This window comes from Peromyscus eremicus, chromosome 7 (assembly GCF_949786415.1).
Source record: "Peromyscus eremicus chromosome 7, PerEre_H2_v1, whole genome shotgun sequence".
In the NCBI taxonomy this organism is placed as follows: domain Eukaryota; kingdom Metazoa; phylum Chordata; class Mammalia; order Rodentia; family Cricetidae; genus Peromyscus; species Peromyscus eremicus.
This window is the reverse complement of record NC_081422.1, coordinates 48018105-48041676: the sequence shown is the minus strand read 5'-3', so window position 1 is coordinate 48041676 and position 23572 is coordinate 48018105. Positions and strand designations below refer to the sequence as shown.

General features: G+C 37.5%; 1 protein-coding gene across 1 annotated transcript in view; it reads left to right on the top strand.

The window, feature by feature from the left end:
- Atm (ATM serine/threonine kinase) overlaps positions 1-23572 on the top strand; it is a 108913-nt gene that overhangs the window by 438 nt on the left and 84903 nt on the right. The window contains exons 2-10 of the mRNA XM_059267892.1: positions 2080-2181; positions 2292-2404; positions 4466-4611; positions 11971-12135; positions 14846-15011; positions 17045-17283; positions 18826-18989; positions 20309-20475; positions 22784-23155. Coding sequence (XP_059123875.1) covers positions 2110-2181; positions 2292-2404; positions 4466-4611; positions 11971-12135; positions 14846-15011; positions 17045-17283; positions 18826-18989; positions 20309-20475; positions 22784-23155 — 1604 coding nt within the window. The 5' untranslated portion in view covers positions 2080-2109. The remainder of the gene's footprint in view (positions 1-2079; positions 2182-2291; positions 2405-4465; positions 4612-11970; positions 12136-14845; positions 15012-17044; positions 17284-18825; positions 18990-20308; positions 20476-22783; positions 23156-23572) is intronic.

Genomic DNA, 23572 nt, shown 5'->3' with positions numbered 1-23572 from the left:
TACGTTTAAGCTACAGGCTCGTAAGAACGAAATAAAGTACGGGTTCGTGGTTGAGAGCATGGGTTCGGAAATCAGTCTCGAGTTCGAATTCTTGTCAGTTGTATGACCCGTGCTGTCTTCTTTAGGAAGGGAGGTGGCAGCCCCCTAAAGAGCTAACTGCTGGTGTCCCCCCCCCTTCCACCCCCGCCTCCCCCGGCACCGATAATTCGCTGGTTTCCAACGCGGTACTGTGATAGAAAAGCACGGTGTTAGCCGAGGGGGGGCTGGTTCTGTGGAAACTGAGCCCGATTTGCTGCTAGGCTTCGCCGGCTGTAGTTGGTTCTGCAGGATGGTAGCGAACCTTCCAGACAGAAGGAAGCGCATGGAAAGGCACAGAGAGTAGAAGGTTTCTGAAGCTCCAGAGCATTGAGTGATGCAGAGTTTTGCAAGTTTTCAGCGTATTGAAGCCACAGGGAGGGATAAGAGCGGAAAGAGAAAAAAGAACCGTCCAAATAGATTTCTGAAGCGATCCTGAGGGAAAACCGTAACAGGATGGCCGTTACACTGAACGTGTGTGTGTGTGTGTGTGTGTGTGTGTGTGTGTGTGTGTGAGAGAGAGAGAGAGAGAGAGAGAGAGAGAGAGAGAGAGAAACTCCTTGAGGTAGATAGTGGTATCATTCATTTTCTCGATTAGCACGGAGATAACAGGTTTGAGACGTTAACCATCATGCTCCAGGTTGGATAGCTGTTAATTGACTGGGTTTGACTGGAACAATACAGCCTGACTGTAGAGCCCATGAGCTCCCAACCCTGCCTGAGCCTCCCCTAGGCCTGGGAATATAGATGTGTGCTGCCCTGCCCGGCTGAGCTCTGTGCTCTGTACTACTAGTGGAGAAAGGCATGCCTAAGGGTGGGATTATTTCTGGGAAGAGGACGTGTAATTATCATTGCCAAATTTGTAAATACATCAACTTGATTGAAAGTAAGATTGGATTTGTCAATTCAGGGGCTTTTGCTTAGGAGGCTTTTTCAGTTGAATGTTGAGGGTTGAAACTATGCTATCTGTTTTAGTCTCTGAATAGGGTTTGTTTACTTGATTAGCTCTCTATACTCCAGTTGGGTAGCTTTAGTTCTGCCGCCCATCACTTTTTTTTTTTTTAACATGGAACATTTCATGAATTTGTGTGTCATCTCTGCACAATTGTTCCAGTTTTACTGTGTGTGCTGTGGAAGCTGGCACAATTCGGGCTTGCTTTCAGTTCCTTTAACATGTACTCTTATTCCTTTTTAGGGCCTTTTGGCATCTCCAGTCTCCTTCCCCAAAATGTTCACTCTGTAGTTCTTCCTATAATTGGCACCAGTTCATTCAGTTCTTGATATAATTAAACCTTTGATTCATGTTCATGACAGCTTATCTAAAACGATAAATTGTTGTAATTTTTTTTGTTTTTTTTTTTGGAAACATGAGCTTCTATATGGAAATCTGGCCTTGATCTCACACTGAGGGTGACCTTAAACTCCTGATCCCCTTGCCTCCACCTCCTCACTGGTGGGATGACGTACATGTTCTCTTCTGTTGTTTTCTACTGTGGTTTTCTTTCCTTTGGGGCGTATATTGAAGTTTGAAACTATGCCTTAATACTTTGATTGTCATCATCTTCCCCACGTCTTCAGGAGAGGAGGCTGTGTCCGTGTAGTTCATTTGTTTTCTTGCTGTCCCTCACATATGCCTAACCTGAAACACTGGATGTGTGAAACATATTGTTTGCATTTATTGGGAAATGTTTTCTATTTGCAGAGATAATACTGAACTGTTTCATTTTCTTCAAAATATACTTTATCCTGCTGGGCAAAGCACACATTTGAGAATTAGAGCATAATTTTGATATATTCTAAGAAAATGTCATATAGAAATGTTAAGAAAAATTATTGTGTCTTTGATCACAGTGTGCCTCTGGATGTACAGTTAGGGTTAAATGTATAGAGGTACTGTAGTCTAAAATAATTACATATAGATTTATATTACAGCCAGTTCTCAGCACCAAAAAAAAAAAACCAAAATAAGTGAAATTAATTTTGTATGTTTATTTCGTTTTACAGGTGAGGATGTATGTTCTGAAGTCTTAAACCATGAGTCTAGCACTTAATGATCTGCTCATTTGCTGCCGGCAATTAGAACATGATAGAGCTACAGAACGAAGGGTAATAAATTATTTGACATTGTTTCTCTTGAAACAAATGTGTTATATGTAACACAGTATGTAACTGTTATTATGTTCTTTTTTTTTTTTTTTTTTTTCCCCTGTTTTCAGAAAGAAGTGGAGAAATTCAAGCGTCTGATTCAGGATCCTGAAACAGTCCAACACCTAGATAGGCATTCAGATTCCAAACAAGGGAACTATCTGAATTGGGATGCTGTTTTCAGGTATCTCTTTGGATTTCTTTTACCTTCTTTCTCTGTTTTATGATGCCATTTTATTGTTTAATTTTGTTCTGTCCATCTTTGTGTGTTATATAAGAAGCTGGCATTTAGTTATCTAGAAAATAGTTTTAAAAACTCATACAGAATATTGAAAGTTTTAAGTCATTTCTTCCACAAAATGCTTTAGACCTTTGTCATTTAAGATCAAGAAAGAAGCTGGCCATCATAGAATTTCTGTAATACTGTGCTCCTGAGGCTGAGGCAGGAGATTCATGAGTTCCAGTCTTATCTGGACCCTGTCTCAAATGAAACAAAACAACAGATTAAGAATTTTGTTCACTTTGACTAGTTTATAAGGATTTATTTCAAATTAGATATATAAGTAAGTTATACTATCCAGGCACAGGTGGTGCATATTTTTAATCCTAGCACTTTGGGGTTAGAGACGGGCAGATCTCTGAGTTTGAGGCCAACCTGGTCTACAGAGCAAGTTCTAGGACAGCCAGGGCTACACAGACAGACCCTGTCTTAAAAAAGAAAAGAAAACAAAAAAAAAGTAAGCTATAGTATTTATCATTTTGATTGTTACTGATTATAAATAACTAGCATGTGTTAAATTATATTAAAACAAATAAAATATTGGAATACATTCAGATTAAAGCAGTTTAAAAAACTTGTTTATGGGAGCTGGAAAGGTGGCTCAGCGGTTAAGAGCACTGATTGCTCTTCTAAAGGACCTTGGTTCAATTCCCAGCACCCACATTGCAGCTCACAACTGCTTGTAACTCAAGTTCCAGGGGACCCTCACATAGACATACATGCAGGCAAAACACCAATGCACATAAAATAACATTTGTTTGTTTGAATTTTTGCAATTTTACATTGAAACTTCATTTTCAACCATAAGTTCATTTATAACTAGAAACATATTGTGAGACTTTTGTAGGGGGAGATTTTTGAAAAAAAAAAGTAAAAATATTTTTATTTGTGTGCGTGTGTGTGTCTTTGTTTGTCTGTCAAGTGTGTGCAGATTCCTGGGAGTCTAAAAGTGGACATTGGATATTCTTGAACTGGAGTTAGAGGAGGTTGTAAGCTGTCTGGCATGGGTGCTGGGAACTGAATTCTAGTCCTTTGGAAGAACAGTGAGCACTCCTAACCACTCAGCCATCTCTTCAGCCCCTCCAAATGTATTTTAAATTTATGTAGAATACTAAAAGTATTCCATCTGAAGCTGGTATGGTGGTATAGCACCTGTAATCTTGGCTCTTGAGGGGGTTGATAGAGGAAGATAATGAGTTCAGTTCATTATAAATAAACAAAATAAATGATTGCAGTAAAGAAGGTGTTCTCATTTTTTCATTCAATATTAAGTTAGTCTTAGAATACCTCTAACAGATAAACTTTTATTCATTTTTTAGTTTTTTGGGACAGCGTTTCTCTGTGTATCCTTGGCTATCCTAGAACTTGCTCTGTAGACCAAGCTGGCCTCAAACTCAGAGATCTGCCTGCCTCTGCCTCCATAGCGCTGGGATTAAAGATGGACACCATTACCTCCCAGTTGATAAACTTATTTTCATCTCTTGTTCAGTACTAAACTGTGAAAGTTCTAAATGCATTGACATGGAAAAAAATTGCATGCTTTATCATTGAGCATTTAATTTATTTGTAATACTACAAATACAGTTACTAATCTGTTTTTATAAGCTGATTAGGTAGGCCAGATTTGCAGCAAAAACTTCTGGCCAGCCTTCAGTATCTTCTAGGCAGCCTTCATTTAAAAGACTAGAAGTATTACTAGCTGATTCTAATGTAAGGAGAATTGAAGTCCTCAGTAGCATGCTGAGCAAGTAGGTGAGGTGACAGAAAATCATGCAGGTTACAGATTAAAAGCTTTGCAGGCCAGTCTTTATACTGATTTTGCACCTTGTTAGACTTTGGAAAGGAAATAGTTTCACATAACTGGTATAATACTGTGGTTTAAGTGAATTTTTGGGGGTAGGAATACATGAGTTTTTTGAAATGGTAAAATTATACATATTAATGAGGATATGAATTTCCTTGCAGGTTTTTGCAGAATTATATTAAAAAAGAAACAGAATGTCTGAGAACCGCAAAATCAAATGTATCAGCCTCCACACAGACCTCCAGACAGAAAAAGATGCAAGAGATCAGCAGTTTGGTCAGATACTTCATCAAATGTGCAAATAAGAGTAAGCAACATTATGTATTACACACACATGCTTCAGGAGTTACCATAGCATAAACTTGATCTTAATACAGTAGCATAAAAATTAAGTACTGACTGAAATTCCTAGCAAATACACTGACTTTTAGTACTATTGGTCCAAAATTTGGGGGAGTTTAGCATAATTTAGCATAAGTAAGCATAATAATTAAAAATTATTGCTTCAGTTCCCCCATGTCTTTAGACAGTGGCAGAAAGTATCACTTTAAGGATTCACCTTAAGGATTCAAAAAACATTTTGAAGCTGAACCGTTTTAAAGGTATAAAAGCTTGTTAGGCCAATGTCATGGCTTGGCAGGTAAAAGACACTTTGACCTGGGTTTGAGCTCCAAAACGTATGTGATGAAGAAAACTAACTCCTTCAAGTTGTCCTCTGATCTCCACACATGTACATGACGTGGATGTTACAGTACACGTGTGAGCATGTGGACACAAAGTTAATAAATGAAAAACGTAAAAGACAAAGAAAACGCTTTAATAAGTCTGTCTCCATTTATTACTGCTTCTACTTTAATTTCTCAGATTTATTTACTTATGTATATGAGTATTTTGTCTGCGTGTATGTAAGTGTACCCTATGATATGTTCCTAGTCCTTGTAGAGATCAGAAGAATCCTCTGGAACTGGATTTCTGGGTGGTTATAAGCCACCAAATGAGTGCTGGGAACCAAACCCAAGTCTTCTGCCAAGAGCATTGAATACACTCCACTGAGCCATCTCTCCAGCCCCTCTAAGTTCTTAAATGATATACAGAAAACTTAGTAATTATTTCAACATGATATCATTTGATATATTTGAAAATAGTCATAGAATTCCTGCGTACACTTTCTCTAATTCTTTGTGCTCATGTGACCTAGTTTTTATTTTACTCTCTCTTTAATATTCTTCTGTTTACTTCTTTGTAGTATAATCTAATAGACATAGTCTATAGCATATTTGTTTCAGTTTTGCTTTTGGAAACAGGGTCTTTCACTGTAGCTCAGATTTGTGATCCTGCTGCCTCAAATCTTCCTTGTGCTGAGATTGCACCATGCTGCCTGTGCATTTATTCATTTGTGTGTGTTCATACATATGTGTGATGGGTACACACGAGTGGTCTGGTGAATGGGAGGTCTGAGGATAACTTCAGCTGTCCTTCCTTTGATGCCATCTACCTTATGTTTTGATACAGGGTTTCTTGTTGGCCTGGAGGTTGACAAATAGGCTAAATTTGCTAACCTACAAGCCCCAGGGATTCTGTTGGTCTTACTCATGCTAAGATTACAAGTGCATGCCACCATGCCCAACTTTTTTATGTGGGGTCCAGGAGATAAAATATAGGTCCTCATGCTTGTAAGGCAAGCACTTTACTAACTAAACTATCACTCCAGCATTTATTCCTTCTGAGATAATGCTAGCTTTCTTGTAGTCAAAATACACTTGTTTTATATTGTGCTGTCATTTAAAGAAAAAAACTGAACAAAAGTCAAGTCCTTTTTTTTTTGTCAGTGACAAGCCAAATATCTCTCATCTTGAACCTATATAGTTAAATAAGTGTGTGTGTGTGTGTGTGTGTGTGTGTGTGTGTGTGTGTGTAGATACATATACTGTACTGGGTACTAAACCTGGGGCCTTGTGTGTGCTAGATCAGCTCCCAATCAATAACAGCACCTCTACTCCCTACAGTTGATATTTTGAAGGAATGCTTTTTAAAAACTTTTACTTCGTTTTACTTATTTTATATACATGTATGTGCATTTGCCATGATGTGCTCATGGATGTCAGAGGACAACTTGTAGGTGTTGGTTTTCTCCTTGTACCATGTGGGTCCTGGGGATTGGACTCAGATCATCATACTTGGCAGCAAAGCACCTCACCAGAGAAGCTGTCTTACTTACCTCAAGAGTGACATTTTTGAAGCAGAAATGCAGGATCATCATAATCTTCTACAAAGAAATGGGCTTTACATAGTGTTGAAAACTAGAATAAATAACATTTGTTGAGAGATCTCAGACTTCGTACACTGTGCAAATAAGGATGTGGATTTGCGATAGCAACTTTAGGCTAAAAATGAGGCAAATACATGGTCTGGCATGATGGCTCAGCAGGTAAAAGGTACCTGCTGCCAGGCCTGACAACCTGAGTTCAGTTCCTAGGACTCACATAGTGGAAGAAGAGAATTGACTCTCACAAGTTGTCCTCAGCTTCCTATGTTCATGAGGACCATGCATACACCTAGGCATATACACACCTAAAAATTGTACTTGGAAAATCCAGATGATAGTAAACATTTAGTGGAAGCAAGTAGGTTCTTGGTTAATGAGCTACTAGATTGAGTCTAATGAGCAGTTGTTTAAAGAAATTCTCCATTCCTCTGAGATGTCACTTTATGTGGATAGCTGTAAACCCTCCTGTTGCTGATTGGTCAATAAATAAAACACTGATTGGCCATTGGCTAGGCAGAAAGTATAGGCGGGACAAGGAGGAGAATAAAGCTGGGAAGTGGAAGGCTGAGTCAGAGAGACACTGCCAGCTGCCACGATGAGAAACAGCATGTGAAGATGCCGGTAAGCCACAAGCCACGTGGCAAGGTATAGATTTATAGAAATGGATTAATTTAAGCTGTAAGAACAGTTAGCAAGAAGCCTGCCACGGCCATACAGTTTGTAACCAATATAAGTCTATGTGTTTACTTGATCGGGTCTGAGCGCCTGTGGGACTGGCAGGTGAGAGAGATTTGTCCTGACTGTGGGCCAGGCAGAAAAACTTGAGCTACACCCTCCCTAGATTCTCTAGCTAAGACAAAAGAAAGTCACACTGAAACATTCTGTACTTGCCTTTGAATTGTGTGGTACAAACATTGTATTATTGGCTTGTAACATTGGAAGTTAATTTGTACTATGTAATTCCTAAGTGAAAGATACCAATTTTGTTACCCTGCAGAAAAATTTGTAGCTGATAATTTTGCTTTCTAGTGAAAAACTTTAAGTTACAAAATTAATCATGGAGATCACATTTAAAAATGTACCAGTATGTTGGTTTACAAGAAAGTAAAATTGCAGATCCAAGATCATAGAAACAGTCAAAAAGTACTTTTTTATTTAGGGGCTAGCTTTTAAATTGGACTCGCAGACTCTGAAGCACCAAGCATAGGACCAGCATGAGTCTGCACCAGGTCCTCTGTGTATGTATTACAGCTTTTAGCTTAGTATTTTTATGGGGCTCCTGAGTGTGAATGAGTGGGTCTCTGATTCTTGTGCCTGCTCTCGGGGCTTTTTCTTTCTGTTGGGTTGCCGGGTCCAGCCTCAATGTGATGGTTTTTGTTTTATATTTTATCATGTTTGGTTGTTATTTCTTAGAAGCCTGTTCTCGTCTAATGAGTGACAGAAAGGGAGTGGGTCCGAAGGGAAGGGGAGGTGGGAAAGAACTGGGAGGAGTAGAGGGAGGGGAAACTATAAACAGGATATATTGTATGAGAAAATCTATTTTCAATAAAAAATTAAATTAAAAAGATTGGATTTTGTAGTGTCAGGCTCTTTAAACTTAAAATTAGAGTTACCATCATCTTCCCTTACTTCTTCAGTTCTATTTAAACACATGTTGAGATTTTAACAGCCTTGTTAAATATTGTAACCAAAGTAGAATGAAGAAAGACACTGAATAACTAGTGGGTGTGGGAATAGCTGAGAAGGAACTTTTAAGTAATACCCTTGTTCCTCATTCTGTATTAAGCAGGGTGTAGAGAATAGAAAACCTAGCGACTAGTTCCATGAGGTTTCTTAAGTATATAGACAAGTCAGTCTCACAAGACAGATCTTTAAATTTTTTTTTTTTTGTTGTTTTGTTTTGTTTTTTCGAGACAGGGTTTCTCTGTGTAGCCTTGCGCCTTTCCTGGAACTCACTTGGTAGTCCAGGCTGGCCTCGAACTCACAGAGATCCGCCTGGCTCTGCCTCCCGAGTGCTGGGATTAAAGGCGTGCGCCACCACCGCCCAGCCAGATCTTTAAATTTTTGTATACTTTTTTTTTTTTTTTTGTGTGTGTGTGTGTGTGTGTGTTTTTTATTTTTGTTTTTGTTTTACAGTGATAGGTTGAAACCCATGGTTTGTGCATGCTAGGCAAGTATTGTGTCACTTGAGTTTTAACTTGGACTGATAGAAACTTTTTTTTAGGAAATAGAAACATTGTAATTTTTAAAACATTTATGTTTGGCAGAGGAAGAGAATATTCTGGGATAAAGAATATAGAAAAATATGATTTCATCTTAATATTTATGAAATTAACTCAACTTTATTTCTTGTCTACTGTGGGTCCTGGGCATTTGTGGTAATATAAAAATTAATCCTTTCCATAATGTTCTGGTAATAAAACAAATACTGTAGATAAAAAATGCTTCAAGAATTGTGAGAGATACCCAAGGAGTAGTAGAAAAGGATCCCAGGGATGTGAGTATCATCATGGGCCAGATGCCTGAAATTACAAGCCCTAACTGAAAGCTCCTGTGCTGTGATGTCAGTGAGTATTTACCATAGCATGATACTCCTGAATATAACCAGTCTCATCATTAAGAAAATGCTGTCCTAAGATAATTCATATATGCATTTTGAATTGCACGCTGCACGTAGTTCAATTTCAAAATGAAATCAGTATTGAAGAAACGATAGTATTCTAGCTTTGACATTAGTATGACTTGATGAAAACAAAACCTTTTTATTTGTGTATCCCTGGCTGGCCTCCAATTCACAGTAGTCCAGCTGTTACCTGGAGTTACAGGCGTAGACCACCTTACCTGACTTAATTTTTTTCCTGTTGTTTATTTTAAGACTGGGTCTCATGTGGCCCAAGGTGTTCTTAACCTTTTTTTTTTTAATTATCATTTTTTCATTTATTTTACATACCTACCACAGTTTCCTCTCCCTCCTTTCCTTCTGTTCCCTCTCCAACTCCCATCAACCCCCCTCCCCATCCACTCCTCTGTCTCCATTCAGAAAGGGGCAGGTCTCTCATGGGCTTGAACAAAGCCTGGCACATGGCAACAAGGTTGAGGCAGGACCTAGCTCTTCCTCCTCCATCAAACCTGGGTTTCCAGTATGGACAGGTTTCAAAAGCCAGCTCAGTGCCAGGGACAGGTCCCGATCTCACTGCTAGGAACCTTACAAACAGACCAAGCTACCTAACTGTCAATGTGTAGAGGACCTAGGTTGGTCCCACACAGGCTTCCTAACTGTTGGTCCAGAGTCCATGTATTCCCATGAGCTCAGGTCAGCTGTCTCTCTAGGTTCCCCCTTCATGACCTTGACTACTCCTAGCTTGTATCATCCCTCCTCCCTTTCTTCAAGAGGACTCCCAGAGCTTGGCCAGTGCTTGGCTGTGGATCTCTGAATCTGCTTCCATCAGTTACTGGATAAAGGCTCTCTGATGACAATTAGGGTAGTCACCAATCTGATTACAGCAGATGGCCAGTTCAGGCACCATCTCTACTATTGCTAGGAGTCTTAGCTGGGGTCATCCTAATACTAAATAATCCTATTTAATAAAAATGGAGTACAGATCTAAATAGTTCTCAACAGAAGAATCTCAGATGGCTGAAATACAATTAAAGAATTGTTCAACATCCTTAGTTATTAGGGAAATGCAAATCAAAAAGACTCCGAGATACTTGTTGGAGTGGCTAAGATCAAAAACACTGATGACAGCTTATGTTGGAGAGGGTATTCTTTTTTTTTTTCATTTTTCTTTATTAAGAAATTTTCTACTACACATGCTATCCACAGACCCCCCTCCTCCCTCCTCCCACCCTCCAGCCTTCTTTCCCAAGCCACCCCGCATCCCCACATCCCCCAAATCGAGGTCTCCCATGGGGAGTCAGCAGAGCCCAGCACACTGAGCCTAGGCAGGTCCAAGCCCCTTCCCACTGCACCAAGGCTGTGCAAGGTGTCACATCACAGGCACTGGGTTCCAGAAGCCTGCCCATAGACCAGGGACAGATCCAGATCCCCTGCCTGGGTGCCCCCCAAACAGTTTGAGCCAAACAACTGTCTTCTGTGTCCAGAGGGCCTAGTCCAGTCCCATGGGGGCTCCACAGCCACCAATCCACAGTTCATGGGCTGGTCATCTTTGCACGTCCTCCCATCATGATCTCGACATCCCTCACTTGCAGTATCGGAGAAGGTATTCTTAAACTTGCTGTGTAATCAAGAATGACACCTTGAGCTTCCTAATCTTGCCTTTACCTGGGGCTACTGGAATTATTGGTGTAAAATGCTGTACCTTGTTTAAATTGTTTTTAAGTGTAATTTTGTGACCTTTAAGATTATACATCTAGGGCTGGGAGAGATGATTCTGGTTAAGAGCACTGGCTGCTTTTTCAGAAGATTTGGATTCAATCCCCAGAACCCACATAGGAGCTTCCAACCACCTTTAACTCCAATCCTTGGGGATCTGGTGCCGTTTTCTGGCCTTTGCAGGCACCGCATGCATGTGGTGCACAGACATACATGCAGGCAAAACACCCATACACATACAAATTAATAAAATTTTAGAAAATGTGGCTGCTTTAAGTGCCCATTTTAAAAGAACATTTATCTTATTAGCACTGAATTTTCAGAATATTGTGTTAAAATTTCAGCCTTTTCTATATGTATGTCATTTGAATGCTGTTAGATGCCATGAAAATAATCTTGCTTTTTAGAGTAAATAGGCTATTTCTAATTAGAATAACTCAAGATTATTTTAAAAAATTTATTCATAAAGATGCTCATAGACTTAGAATCCTCTTAAGTCTAATGTCAGGAATTATGAATTGTTAAGTATAAAAATTAATCCTTATTCTTGCAGTATCTTTTGGGGTTGGCAAACTTAATCTTTAATGGAGCCACATAGCAAAATGTTTTTTTGTATTTTCTGGGCTATATATTATCTGTTGTAGTTACTGATTTCTTGTCATTTATAGTAGGAAATGCGTGAGCATGATTGTGTTCCAGTAAAAGTTTATTAACAAAACATCCACTTTAATCCCAGCACTCGGGAGGCAGAGCCAGGTGGATCTCTGTGAGTTCAAGGCCAGCCTGGGCTACCAAGTGAGTTCCAGGAAAGGCGCAAAGCTACACAGAGAAACCCTGTCTCGAAAAACCAAAAAAAAAAAAAAAAAAAAAAAAAAGATACAAAAATATCCAGCCAGTTGAATTTTACTCAGGGCTATAGAATTTAATAATATCTGTCATAGGAGAAAGTTATTTGAGAGCAATTTCAGGTATGGACTCATGTAAAGAAGCTGGCATTCCAAAGATTATTTATTTATTTTTTTAACATCTGTATGTTTTTACTTTTTCATTTTATTTTTAAATAGGAGCACCCAGGCTAAAATGTCAAGACCTCTTGAATTATGTCATGGATACAGTGAAAGATTCATCTAATGGTGTGGCTTATGGAGCTGATTGTAGCAACATACTACTCAAAGACATTCTTTCTGTGAGAAAATACTGGTGTGAAATATCTCAGCAACAATGGATAGGTATGTTTTGAAAGCTGTTATTATTTTCCCTTAGAAAATGAAATTTCAACAGTAAAAGCAGTTTACATCCCACAGATGATTCACAATTTAACATTGCATTGATGAAATTATATCATTACAGTATCAGATCTTTAATTTTTTTTTGTTTTTCAAAATAACATCTTACTATGTCCTATTCTGGCCTTCTTCAAGTTATAATCTTCCTGCCTCGGTCTCCTGAGAGCTGGGATTATAGGTATGCACTACCATGTTCAGTTCTTAATTTTTATCTATTATGTACTTTTTAAATTTGTAAGTCACATATAGTTTATAGTTGGTGCTTACCACTGGAACTGGAATCACAGATTTCAAAGATTAGTGCTGTTTTTAACCAATTCTACAATCCAGTGACTGAAAAAAGTCCAGTCAACTAAAAAGTTACCATTCCGTTTGTTATAATACACATGCTTGTATACAATGTGTACACACAGCAGTGACACCTCAACTGGACCATAAATAAAGGAGAAAGCCCAAAGAGAGATGTCACAGTTGAAAGCAAGAGTTCTGAGTTCAAAGGGATGTGGTGGACACCTTAAATGTTACAGAAAGGATAAAGTGCACAGGTATTCATTGGATTAGGCAGAGACTCTAGAAAGCTGACAAGGTAATGAAAATCAAATGCATTCGAGTACCTTACCCATTGACTTACTAGACATGCAAAGTGCTATCTTTTTTTAAATTTCTGTTTCCAAATTGTTCAGTGCTGTGGTACAAATTGTTTCTTATTCCTGGTTTCCTTGTGTTAGCACTTGAGAGAGTTATTAAACCCTGATCCTAAATCACTGATCGTGTAAATTCTCCCGCCATTGTGATGCAGTCTAACTTGAGGCCTCACTGGAGTCAAGCCCATTTGTATAGCATTTCAGCATTGTATTGTAGTCTAGGCTGTTAAACAAAAAATAAAAAACAGACATGAAAGGTTTATATTACTTAGTTCCATTTGCAAGTGATAGGAGTGCACATGTATAATGTCTCAAGAAATTTACATTGGATGATGATATTTGAGTTTTTATTTTTTCAACCCCAGAAACATATTTCTCATATGCAATTTTACTATCAACTTTTGTATTTTTTTTTTTTTCCCAGAGCTGAGGACCGAACCCAGGGCCTTGCGCTTGCTAGGCAAGCGCTCTACCACTGAGCTAAATCCCCAACCCCAAACTTTTGTATTTTTTTGCTACTGGATTCATGGAGAAAGTATGTGCATCTGAATGCATATATTTCAACCTTTTTGAAGAAGCAGGATTCTTCTCTTCTGAGACTTCTAGAAGTGTCTTGTGCTATCCTTTATACCTCCTCTAGCAGAGTATGGTGGATTCTGTGAACATTTGGGTCATTTCTGAGTAGCATGTGACTTGAAGTCTGTGCTTTAATGAGAAGCAATTGCAGTTTGGCTTTTCCTATTTCCTCTTGCCTAATCTGTCAATAAAAGAGAAAATTGTTTAAAAGAATCCCTCCTCGCAAGGCAGTGGTGGCGCACGCCTTTAATCCCAGCACTCGGGAGGCAGAGGCAGGCAGATCTCTGTGATTTCGAGGCCAGCCTGGTCTCCAAAGCAAGTTCCAAGAAAGGCGCAAAGCTTCACAGAGAAGCCCTGTCTCGAAAAAACCAAAAAAAAAAAAAAAAAAAAAAAAAAAAAAAAAAAAAAAAGAATCCCTCTTTCATGCAATGAAAACATGTTGACATAATTGACATAATTCTATGAACTCTTATTACATAGTATGATTAAAAATTACTTTATTGCACTATATTGTTTGAATTATTTATATTGGCCTTGTATCTCATCCAATACCCAATTTTAAACCATTTATCCATTTCTGCAGAATCATGACATGAACAACTGAAAAGGAAGATACAAATAGTCACTATACTTCCTGTTTCTTCCTGTTTCTCTATCTCTAATGGGGATAAAGTCTTAAGCCACTAGATTATTTATTATTGTGTTTGGGATAATTCTCAACAGATTTTACTTTTCTGCATGTCTAACATAGAAGTACTGGCTGCTTTTTTTTTTTTTCTTTTTTAATACAGACTGCTTTTTAAAAGGGTGTTTTGTATAGTGACTAACTTGGGAGTTAGAGTCAGTAGCTTCCATAACACAAAGAATGGTTTTGCTTTTAACCCATATTTATAAAAGTGCTACTATTTTCCTTTGGGTCAGATGTCCCTCCTCCTGATAATATTGAGGTTGGGGAACTAATGCAAAAATGGAAGTATTCTGTCTGCTGTTACTGCTGTGAGGAATAAACTTTCCTTTTTCTGTGAGCAAGAAGCTCATGTCCTTTGCCAAAATCCATGAAACTGTCATGCTGTTTGTTATGTTACAAGCAGAGTGAACTGGGAGGCCATTCTTAAGTGGTAATGTATTTAAAGAATAGCGTTGATAGGATACCAAGACTCTGTCAAAGACTTTGTTAGTCCTAGATAAAGGAGCGTAGGCATAGAGAAGTTAAGTAGTTGATATGAGGTCTGGCTGTGAAAACAGATACCCTCACACTGTGCTACTTATGTTCCTATTTTAAGTACATTATTTAAACATTGATGGAGTATTTCAAGGTCATCTTTAATGCTTTTGTCTATGGAGAATTGTGGCATATTTAAGTTGAATTGTGTTATTGAACATACTTGATTTTTAAAATAATTAGCTAATACTTTTTTCCCTCCAATTTTTAGAATTGTTCTCTGTGTACTTCAGGCTGTATCTCAAACCACCACAAGATATGAACAGAGTTTTATTGGCTAGAATAATTTATGCTGTCACTGGAGGATGCTGTTCACAGACTGATGGATTACCTTCGAAGTTTTTAGATTTTTTTCTTAAGGCTGTTCAGTATGCAAGGTAATCTAATCATTGTTTTTTCATACTGTACCAAACTGCATTAGATCTTGCTATAACCATGTTTTAGATTTAGTGACTAAGAAATACTACCGTTTAAACGGTGATTATTTCAGTTGCTTGAATTTGTGATATAGACTGTGATAATAGGTATACAGTATGTAATGATCAAATCAGGATATATCTATTTTCTTGCATATTAAGTTTATTAACATAATTACATTGTTTATATAATTTCAATTTTATATAATTTCAATAATATCAATGTTTCACTGTGATATTTCATTTTTTTGTATTCAGCTTGACCTCTATTTCCCATCCTATATGAAAAAAAAAAGACCTTAAAATAGACCAAAGATTTGCAACTTAGAAACTTGTAGAAAGCAAACAGATGAAACACTTTGAGATCTTGATATGAGGGGCCCACCAAGTGTTTGTACTCACTAAGCCATCTCTCCACCCAAATAAAACAGCTCAGTGTAGCTAGACAAGCTTTTAATCCCAGCACAGTGTTGGAGTTGAAAATAGAGACAGAGAATCCTTGGGGCTTGCTGACCACTAGCCTTACTCCAAAATGCCAAACTCTAGGTTGAGTGAGAGACCCTGTCTTGAGGGAATGATGTGGAGAACAGTTGGGGCACCCAGCATCCACCTTTAGAGATCTTCATGCATACATGTATATGCGTGCACACACACACTAAATACTTCTTTAAAAGATAAAAGCTGTGATCTTTTGGGATAAACTCCAAAAATACACAAGCAAAAAGAGATAAATGGGATTATATAGACTTCAGCTTCTTCAAGAAAGGAAATACTGAGCAGAGTGAAGAGACATCTTTCCAAATGGGAGAGGCTTTTGCACACTTTATCTTACTAAAAACTTAACATCCAGCTTATATAACAACTTCAGGAAACCCAGTAACAAAACCATATGGTTAGGGAGATAAGGTGGGGAGTAAATTTGATGAAGATACATTGTATGAAATTCTCCAAAGAATTAATAAAAATAGTTGATTATTAAAAGTTTTAAAATACCCTTATAAAAAAATAGGCAAAGGGCTGGGTGTAGTGGTGTACTTCTGTAATTCCAGTGCTCTGGAGGCTCTGCATAGGATGATTGCAAGTTTATAGCCAACTTGGTCTGTATCGTGAGAAAATAGAAAAGTAATTATGCAGTCAATAAATTAATAAAGAACATGTTAAACTTCATTAGCTGTCAAAGACATGGAAGCCAAACCACAGTGAGATAAAGTGGTACCATAGAAACAGCAAAGGCTATCAGCAGTTTGGAGAAAAGATAACTCACTGCATCGATGGGAATGTAAAAGACTATCTTTCAAAAAAAAAACTATTGACTCAGAACCAGCAGTTTCTCAAAGGATCAGATATAAATTTTCTTAATATGTAAGCACTAAATGGTACTCTAAATGTGAGCCTTGGGATCTTTCTCATCTGCTAACAGGGGAAGTTGAATATCACTTAAATAATTTAATTCTCTCCATTTTAAGGATAGATGTATATTGAGAATAAAGTAATAAAGTATTTTGGAAGCATTGGTACACATCTGTATGGCATTATCTAGTTTATATTAAATATATATGTATTGTAAGTATACAAACCAATTGTCATACTTTTCCTGCTTCCTCCGTGTCTGGCTGGCCCAGGATGTCTCCCTCTTTTTCTCCCTCGTTCTCTTTTCTCCAGCATAGATTCCATATCCTATTTATTCTTTCTACCTGCTAGCCCTGCCTATCCCTCTACTGCCTACCTATTGGCCATTCAGCTTTTTGTAGACTAATCAGGTGCCTTAGAGAGGCAAAGCAACATGTCTTTACATCGTTGAACAAATGCAGCATAAATAATTGCAACACACCTTTACATAGTTAAAATAATATTCCACAACCAGTTAGTCATGTTGTGTTGTTTTTTGTTTTGTTTTCTGAAGAACTTTGAACCCAGGATATGATACTGTTTGATAATTAGATTTTATTTAGAATGCGCCTGTTACACTGAGTTGACTTTGTTTTCTGTTGCAGACAAGAAAAGAGCTCTTCTGGCTTAAGTCATATCTTAGCAGCCCTTATAATTTTTCTCAAGACTTTGGCTGTCAACTTCCGAAAACGGGTATGTGAAGTAGGAGATGAAATTCTTCCTACTTTACTGTATATTTGGACTCAACATAGACTTAACGATTCTTCAAAAGAAGTAATTATTGAACTAATTCAACTGCAAATTTATATCCATCATCCACAAGGAGCCAAAGACCCTGAAAAAGGTATAAAGGGATCTTTCCCTGGTTTGAATATATATACCTCATTAAAATTTAAGAGGCCTAAGTATGGCATCAGTGTTCTGTAGATAAATGAGGTGTCTCTGGTTAATAGTGAAATTAGTCTTGAGTCTGTTTTTCATCCATATTCTTGAATTTGAATCAGTGGTAGTAAATTATGTCTTGCCTTTCCATTGTTCAATAAAATATCATGATGGAAAACAAGTATGAGACATTGCCTGTTCCTCTGAAAGGTGTTTATCCATCTTCAGTGTTAAGAGGTGCCACAGGCTATAGAGCAAAGGAGTTTGGAGAAAGCAGGAAATTGTTTATCTACATATTGCTTTTTATTTCTAGTAGAAATAAGATAGCTAAACTGAAAACAACAGCCCAATTATTCAGTTTCTAAGGAGGTTATGTACTTAAGACTTTGCAAAGAGATATGAGGTAGAATGGGACAATGGCTGGCTGCACCTTATGCTTTTAGTTACACCCAGGCTCATTTTCGGGGGGGAAAAAACAACAGTAAAATACTGGTAATGAATCTCTTGTCTTCCCTGATTGATTGGCTTTTTTTTTTTTTTTTTTTTTAATTACCAAGTATTGCTTTTTGGTCTTTCAGAATTGGATTGAATGACAGCTGTCTTAAAAGAACTCTGTCGTGGTTTGTCTATGATTGCCTTTGGGCTTGCACTAGTCTTTAGACTAGTTCATCATGGCTAATAGTGATGACTTTATTAAGATGGCCTGCCACATTAAATAACAACAGCTAGAATGGAGGATAACTGTTGATGCCATTTTTTATTTCAGTAGGGAGCTATATTAGCTCTCTTAGATTTGTGTAGCCCATAAAACTACATCAAAGAATTGTGACTTCTCAGTTTTTTGTCTTTCACCTTCCTCTAACCAGGATAAAGATCGGGCTGGTTAAGAGGTGGTGTCATGTGTTAGTTAACTGCATATTTATGGTGAAAATTTGACAGGATATGAGGCTGCCAGAAAAATTCACATAGTTTTAGCCTCTGATAATTTATTTTTTATGGTATCCTGTTTGTGAGAATTAATAGCCCTACATTTTTCCATGAGGGTCAGACAGTTGGAGAATTATGTTCACCAGACTTTGCAGATTCCAGTTCAGCCTTTTAAGAAGGACATAAGTTGACTGGAGTGTGACTTGAATAGTAAGATAAGTACCATATATGGGTAGCATCATATATGTACTAGTAGAAGAAGCTGGTAATAGTTTCCTCTTAACAATAATAAAAATTAAACAGCTGTTTCTCATGTGGAAGAAGGCATATTATCCTCCTTAGTGGATGTCATACATTAGAAAAGGAAAAATTTCAGATGAGAATGTGAGGATATTTATAACAACCACAGTTACCTAATTTTGGAGTGAAACCGTTAGGGAGTAGAGTTTTCAAGGATATTGCCCAAAGAGGCGTTATTACTACTCAGTACTAACTAGACATCTGATGTTGATGGTGAAAGCTGACAGTGCAGATGGGAGTTGTATATAAATAAATACACACTGTTTCTGGGTTACAGGTGCTTATGAATCAACGAAATGGAAAAGCATCTTGTACAACTTATATGACCTGCTGGTGAATGAGATAAGTCATATAGGAAGTAGAGGGAAATACTCTTCAGGATTTCGTAATATTGCTGCCAAGGAAAATTTGATTGACTTGATGGCAGATATCTGTCACCAGGTATAGTAGCTATTGTCACATTTGAAATTTCCTCTTAATTTTCTTTCTGCTGAATGTTTATACCTTGCATGATCACAAGAAGCCTATAAAATTATTCTATACATATAACAATTATTTTCAAATTATATGTATTTGAAATTAACCCTTTTAATTGAAAAGATAACTCTTTTGAACCTATGTCTAGAGCTAGTGATGACGATCATATACAGGGAAGGTGAATGTACCCTAATTAAAAAGTTAAATTAGAATTCATGTAGCATAAAATTCACTGATATTTAAAATAGTAATTATTATTGGTTTGTCCTAAAACTATCATGAAAATCTATCTCAAAAGAAATTTCAGACCTCCTAGCTTTCAGTTACATTTATTTGTTTCTGTTAGCCACTAATCTACTTCTAATGTCTATGAGTGGTTTGTCTGTTTGGATATTTCATAGAAATAGAATCACACATATGTGGGCTTTTGTGCCTGGCTTCCTTCACATATAGTAATATTTTCCATTGCATACTATAAATCAGTATTTTATACCTTCTTATAATGGAGTAATAATCATATGGATATAGTACATTTTGCTTAGCCATTCATCAGTTGATATCCTACTGTGTGTCTTTTTTTTTTTTTTTTTTTTTTTTTTCCGAGACAGGGTTTCTTTATGTAATTTTGGTGCCTGTCCTGGATCTATCTCGCTTTGTAGACCAGGCTGGCCTTGAACTCAGAGATCCACCTGGCTCTGCCTCCTAAGTGCTGGGATTAAAGGCGTGTGCCACCACCGCCTGGCTCAACTGTGTGTCTTAAGTAAAACTCTCTCCCCACAGATTTGTTTGACATCCTGGTGGTAATTTTGTTCTCTTAAATATTAATGATAAATTTAATTTCTTTTAAAATTAATTTTTATTTTATTTGCATTGGTATTTTGCCTGCATGTATGTCTGTGTGATGGTGTCAGATCTCAGAGTTACAGACAGTTGTTAGCTGCCATGTGGGTGTTGGGAATTGAACCCTGGTCCTCTGGAAGAGCAGTCAATGCTCTTAACTGCTGAGCCATCTCTCCTGCTCAGTAAATTTGAATTTTAAACCTGTTGAAAATATGCTATTTGCAGTTCTGGTAAATGTCCCCAGGAAATAAAGTTAGTACCCTACATCCAAATATTTTCTAAGATTGTCATTATTGCAGTGCAAAGTATTTCTCTTAATATGTTTATATATTTCTGTAACTTGTTAATCATTATGAGTTTCTATATCTTCATTTGAGAAGGATTTCCCCCTAATGATTTATTAGAAAATTATAGTAATAAAAATTTGTTTTTTAATTTTGCAGCTTTTTAATGAAGATACCAGATCTGTGGAGATTTCTCAGTCTTACACTACACAAAGAGAATCCACTGATTACAGTGTACCTTGCAAAAAAAGAAAAATAGAAGTAGGCTGGGAGGTGATAAAAGATCATCTTCAGAAGTCACAGAATGATTTTGATCTTGTGCCTTGGTAAAATATTTATTTTTCTTACTCAATGTCATTTAAGTATATTTTTCCCCACATAGCCTCCGCTGACCAGAGCTGTCATTTGTCTACTCCCAGACCAGCTAGTAGTAGCAAAGTGTGATTGTATATAGCATATTGAGATAACCACTAAAGGTTCATCTGCTGCACTAGACCAGACTACCTTTTTAGACATGTAGACATAGTAAGGAAGAAGGGCCTCGCTGTGCTAGGTCATCTGTACTTTCTGCCTCCAGGGATTCACTGAGTTGTAAACCTCATTGAGAAGAGATTTTATTTCCAGTGCAAAGTACCTTCATGTAGAATTGGATTAGCAGGGAATTAAAGAACATTCAGGAATCACAGAGTAATTTTGATCTTTCTCATGATAGTAGGGTTTGATTTCTGTTTTTTTTTCCTCTTCCTTTTTATTTCCATTCATGCATGTTTAAATGTGCACAATTTTAGAATCACAGATTAGCTCTGATAAGGATCATTAGACTATATCTAGTCAGGCCTGTTCCCTTTGCTGAAAGGGAACATGAAGTGTGAACCTAATTAGTCTTATCAATAAAAACCAGGAGTCAGATATCGGGGTAATAACCTGAAAGATCAGAGAAGCAGAGGAGCAGCCACCAGTGACTTCCTACCTCTCCGAATCCTACAACCCGAAGGGCTGAGATCCTGTCTCCGCTCCACGTTATCACTTCCTCTCTCCACCTCCCGAATGCTGGGATTAAAGGGATGAGCCTCCCTAGTGCTAGGATTAAAGGTGTGAGCCACCACCATCCAGCTTCTGTGGTTAACTAGTGGCTAGCTTGCCCTCTGGTCTCCAGGCAAGCTTTATTTGTCAGAACACAAACAAAATATCACGTAACAGGACCAACTCTAGAAATTTTAAGCAGAGTGCCTAAAGACACTTAGAAATTTACAGTTTTTTTGTTGTTGTTGTTGTTGTTGCTGTTTTCACCATATTACTGGAATATTTAGATGTAATTGAGTTGTTACTCATTGCTTAAGCTTATGTTTATTTTATATAGTTGACAGTTCTACTTTAGATTCTTTATTTAGTCAAGAATTACTAGCTCTGTGATGGTGGTACACACATTTAATCCCAGCACTTGGCAGAGGCAGGCAGATCTTTTGAGTTCCAGGCCAGCCTGGTCTACAGAGTGAGTTCCAGGACAGTCAGGGTTGCACAGAGAAACCCTGTCTTGAAAAACAAAAACAAACAAAAAAAGAATCACTGACTTTTATGTGTCACACTGTAGATATGCAACAATGAATAACACAGGATTTCTGGTTTTGAGTAGCACTCCTTCTAGATCAGCAGTTTTCAACCTTCCTAATGCTGCAGCCCATTAATACAGTTCCTTATGTTGTGGTGACCCCATCCATAAAATTATTTTAGTTGCTACCTCATAACTGTAATTGTGCTACTGTTATGAATCATAATATAATTATCTGATATGCAGGATATCTGATATGTGACCCCTGTGAAAGGGTTGTACAACTCCCAGGTTGAACACCACTGTCTAGAGAATTCTCAACACATTGTGTTGAATAATAAGTTGGTATCAAAGAACAAATGTTTAGGTTTTATTTTTCTAACATAGAATAATTTTGGTGGCAAAAGATTAGAAATTGAGGTTTTTGGGGGGCGCTTATGTAAATACCTAGCTAGCCAGTAATGGGTTTTCTGTACCCCAATAATAGGTTTCTCTGCTGGTGCAGTAAGCCAGATCAAGCAGAATTGAAAAAGTAAAAAAAAAAAAACAAAAAAAACCACAACAGGTTTATTTGAGCAATGCAACTCCTGGTGAGTTCTCCAGCCCCAGAGATCTAGGCAGGAGAAGTCACATGCAGAACTAAAGCAGGGAGCTTATATAGGTTGTAGACAAGGGGTGATGATTTATCTGCTACAAGCTGGGTTTGTGCCCAAGTATGGTCAAAAGCTGAATGCTTAGTTGGGTACTTGGGCAGTTGGCAACTTCAGGGGAGAAACTGCTTTGGCACCCAAGAATACAGAACTGGACTTTTGGTGCCTTTCCTTTGTTGGAGATTCTCTAAGAGGGTTGCAGAGAGAGAGGGATGGAGGGAAGGAGGGAGAGAGGGCGGAATGGGACTTTCTGGATCAGCAGGAGTGAGCTGGAGGTTCCAACAGTTATTTTATTTTGAAAACACTCTGGAAAAGAGTGAAGATGATACTTTAGTTAGGATACATAAAGGTATATAATTTGTGTATTTGTTTTCTTTTAGGTTGTTAATAGGATTGAAAAAAATTCAGATTGGTTCTTTTTTTTTTTCCTTTCAGGTTACAGATTACAACCCAATTAATATCAAAGTATCCTTCCAGTTTACCTAACTGTGAACTATCTCCATTACTACTGATACTGTACCAGCTTCTGCCTCAACAGCGGCGTGGAGAACGCACCCCACATGTATTACGATGCCTTATGGAAGTTGCCTTATGTCAAGGCAAGAAATCAAATATAGAAAGCTCTCAGAAGTCAGATTTATTGAAACTATGGATTAAAATTTGGTCTATTGCCTTTCGTGGTATAAGTTCTGAACATACACAGACTGAAAACTTTGGTTTACTTGGGGCCATTATTCAAGGTAGTTTAATTGAACTTGATAGAGAATTCTGGAAGTTATTTACTGGCACAGCCTGTAAACCTTCAAGGTAGGTTGCATTATATTTACTTTTACATATGCAAACAAGTGTATGTCCCTGATCATTTTTGTAGTTTGTTGTTTCAGTAAAAGATATATCAAATTTTGTTTTGGATGCTTTTGTTGTTTGACCCAAAATGCTTAATAATACAGAGCGTTTTGTTTAGGTTTTTGTAGATAGGGTTTTACTGTATGACTCTGGCTGTCCTCCCCCTCTGGAATCGGCTGGCCTTGAACTTAAAGAGATCTGTCTGCCTCTGCTTCTCAAGTGCTGGGATTAAAGAAGTGAGCCACCATGTTCTGCCTTTTTATTTTTTTTAAGGCCAGTTTTCTTTGAAGGATTATGAAGTTTAAATTTCTTTTACCTATAATTATAATTATTTACTATTCATAAGCATTTTTGTAGTTTTGTGTATTTTTTTTCGGA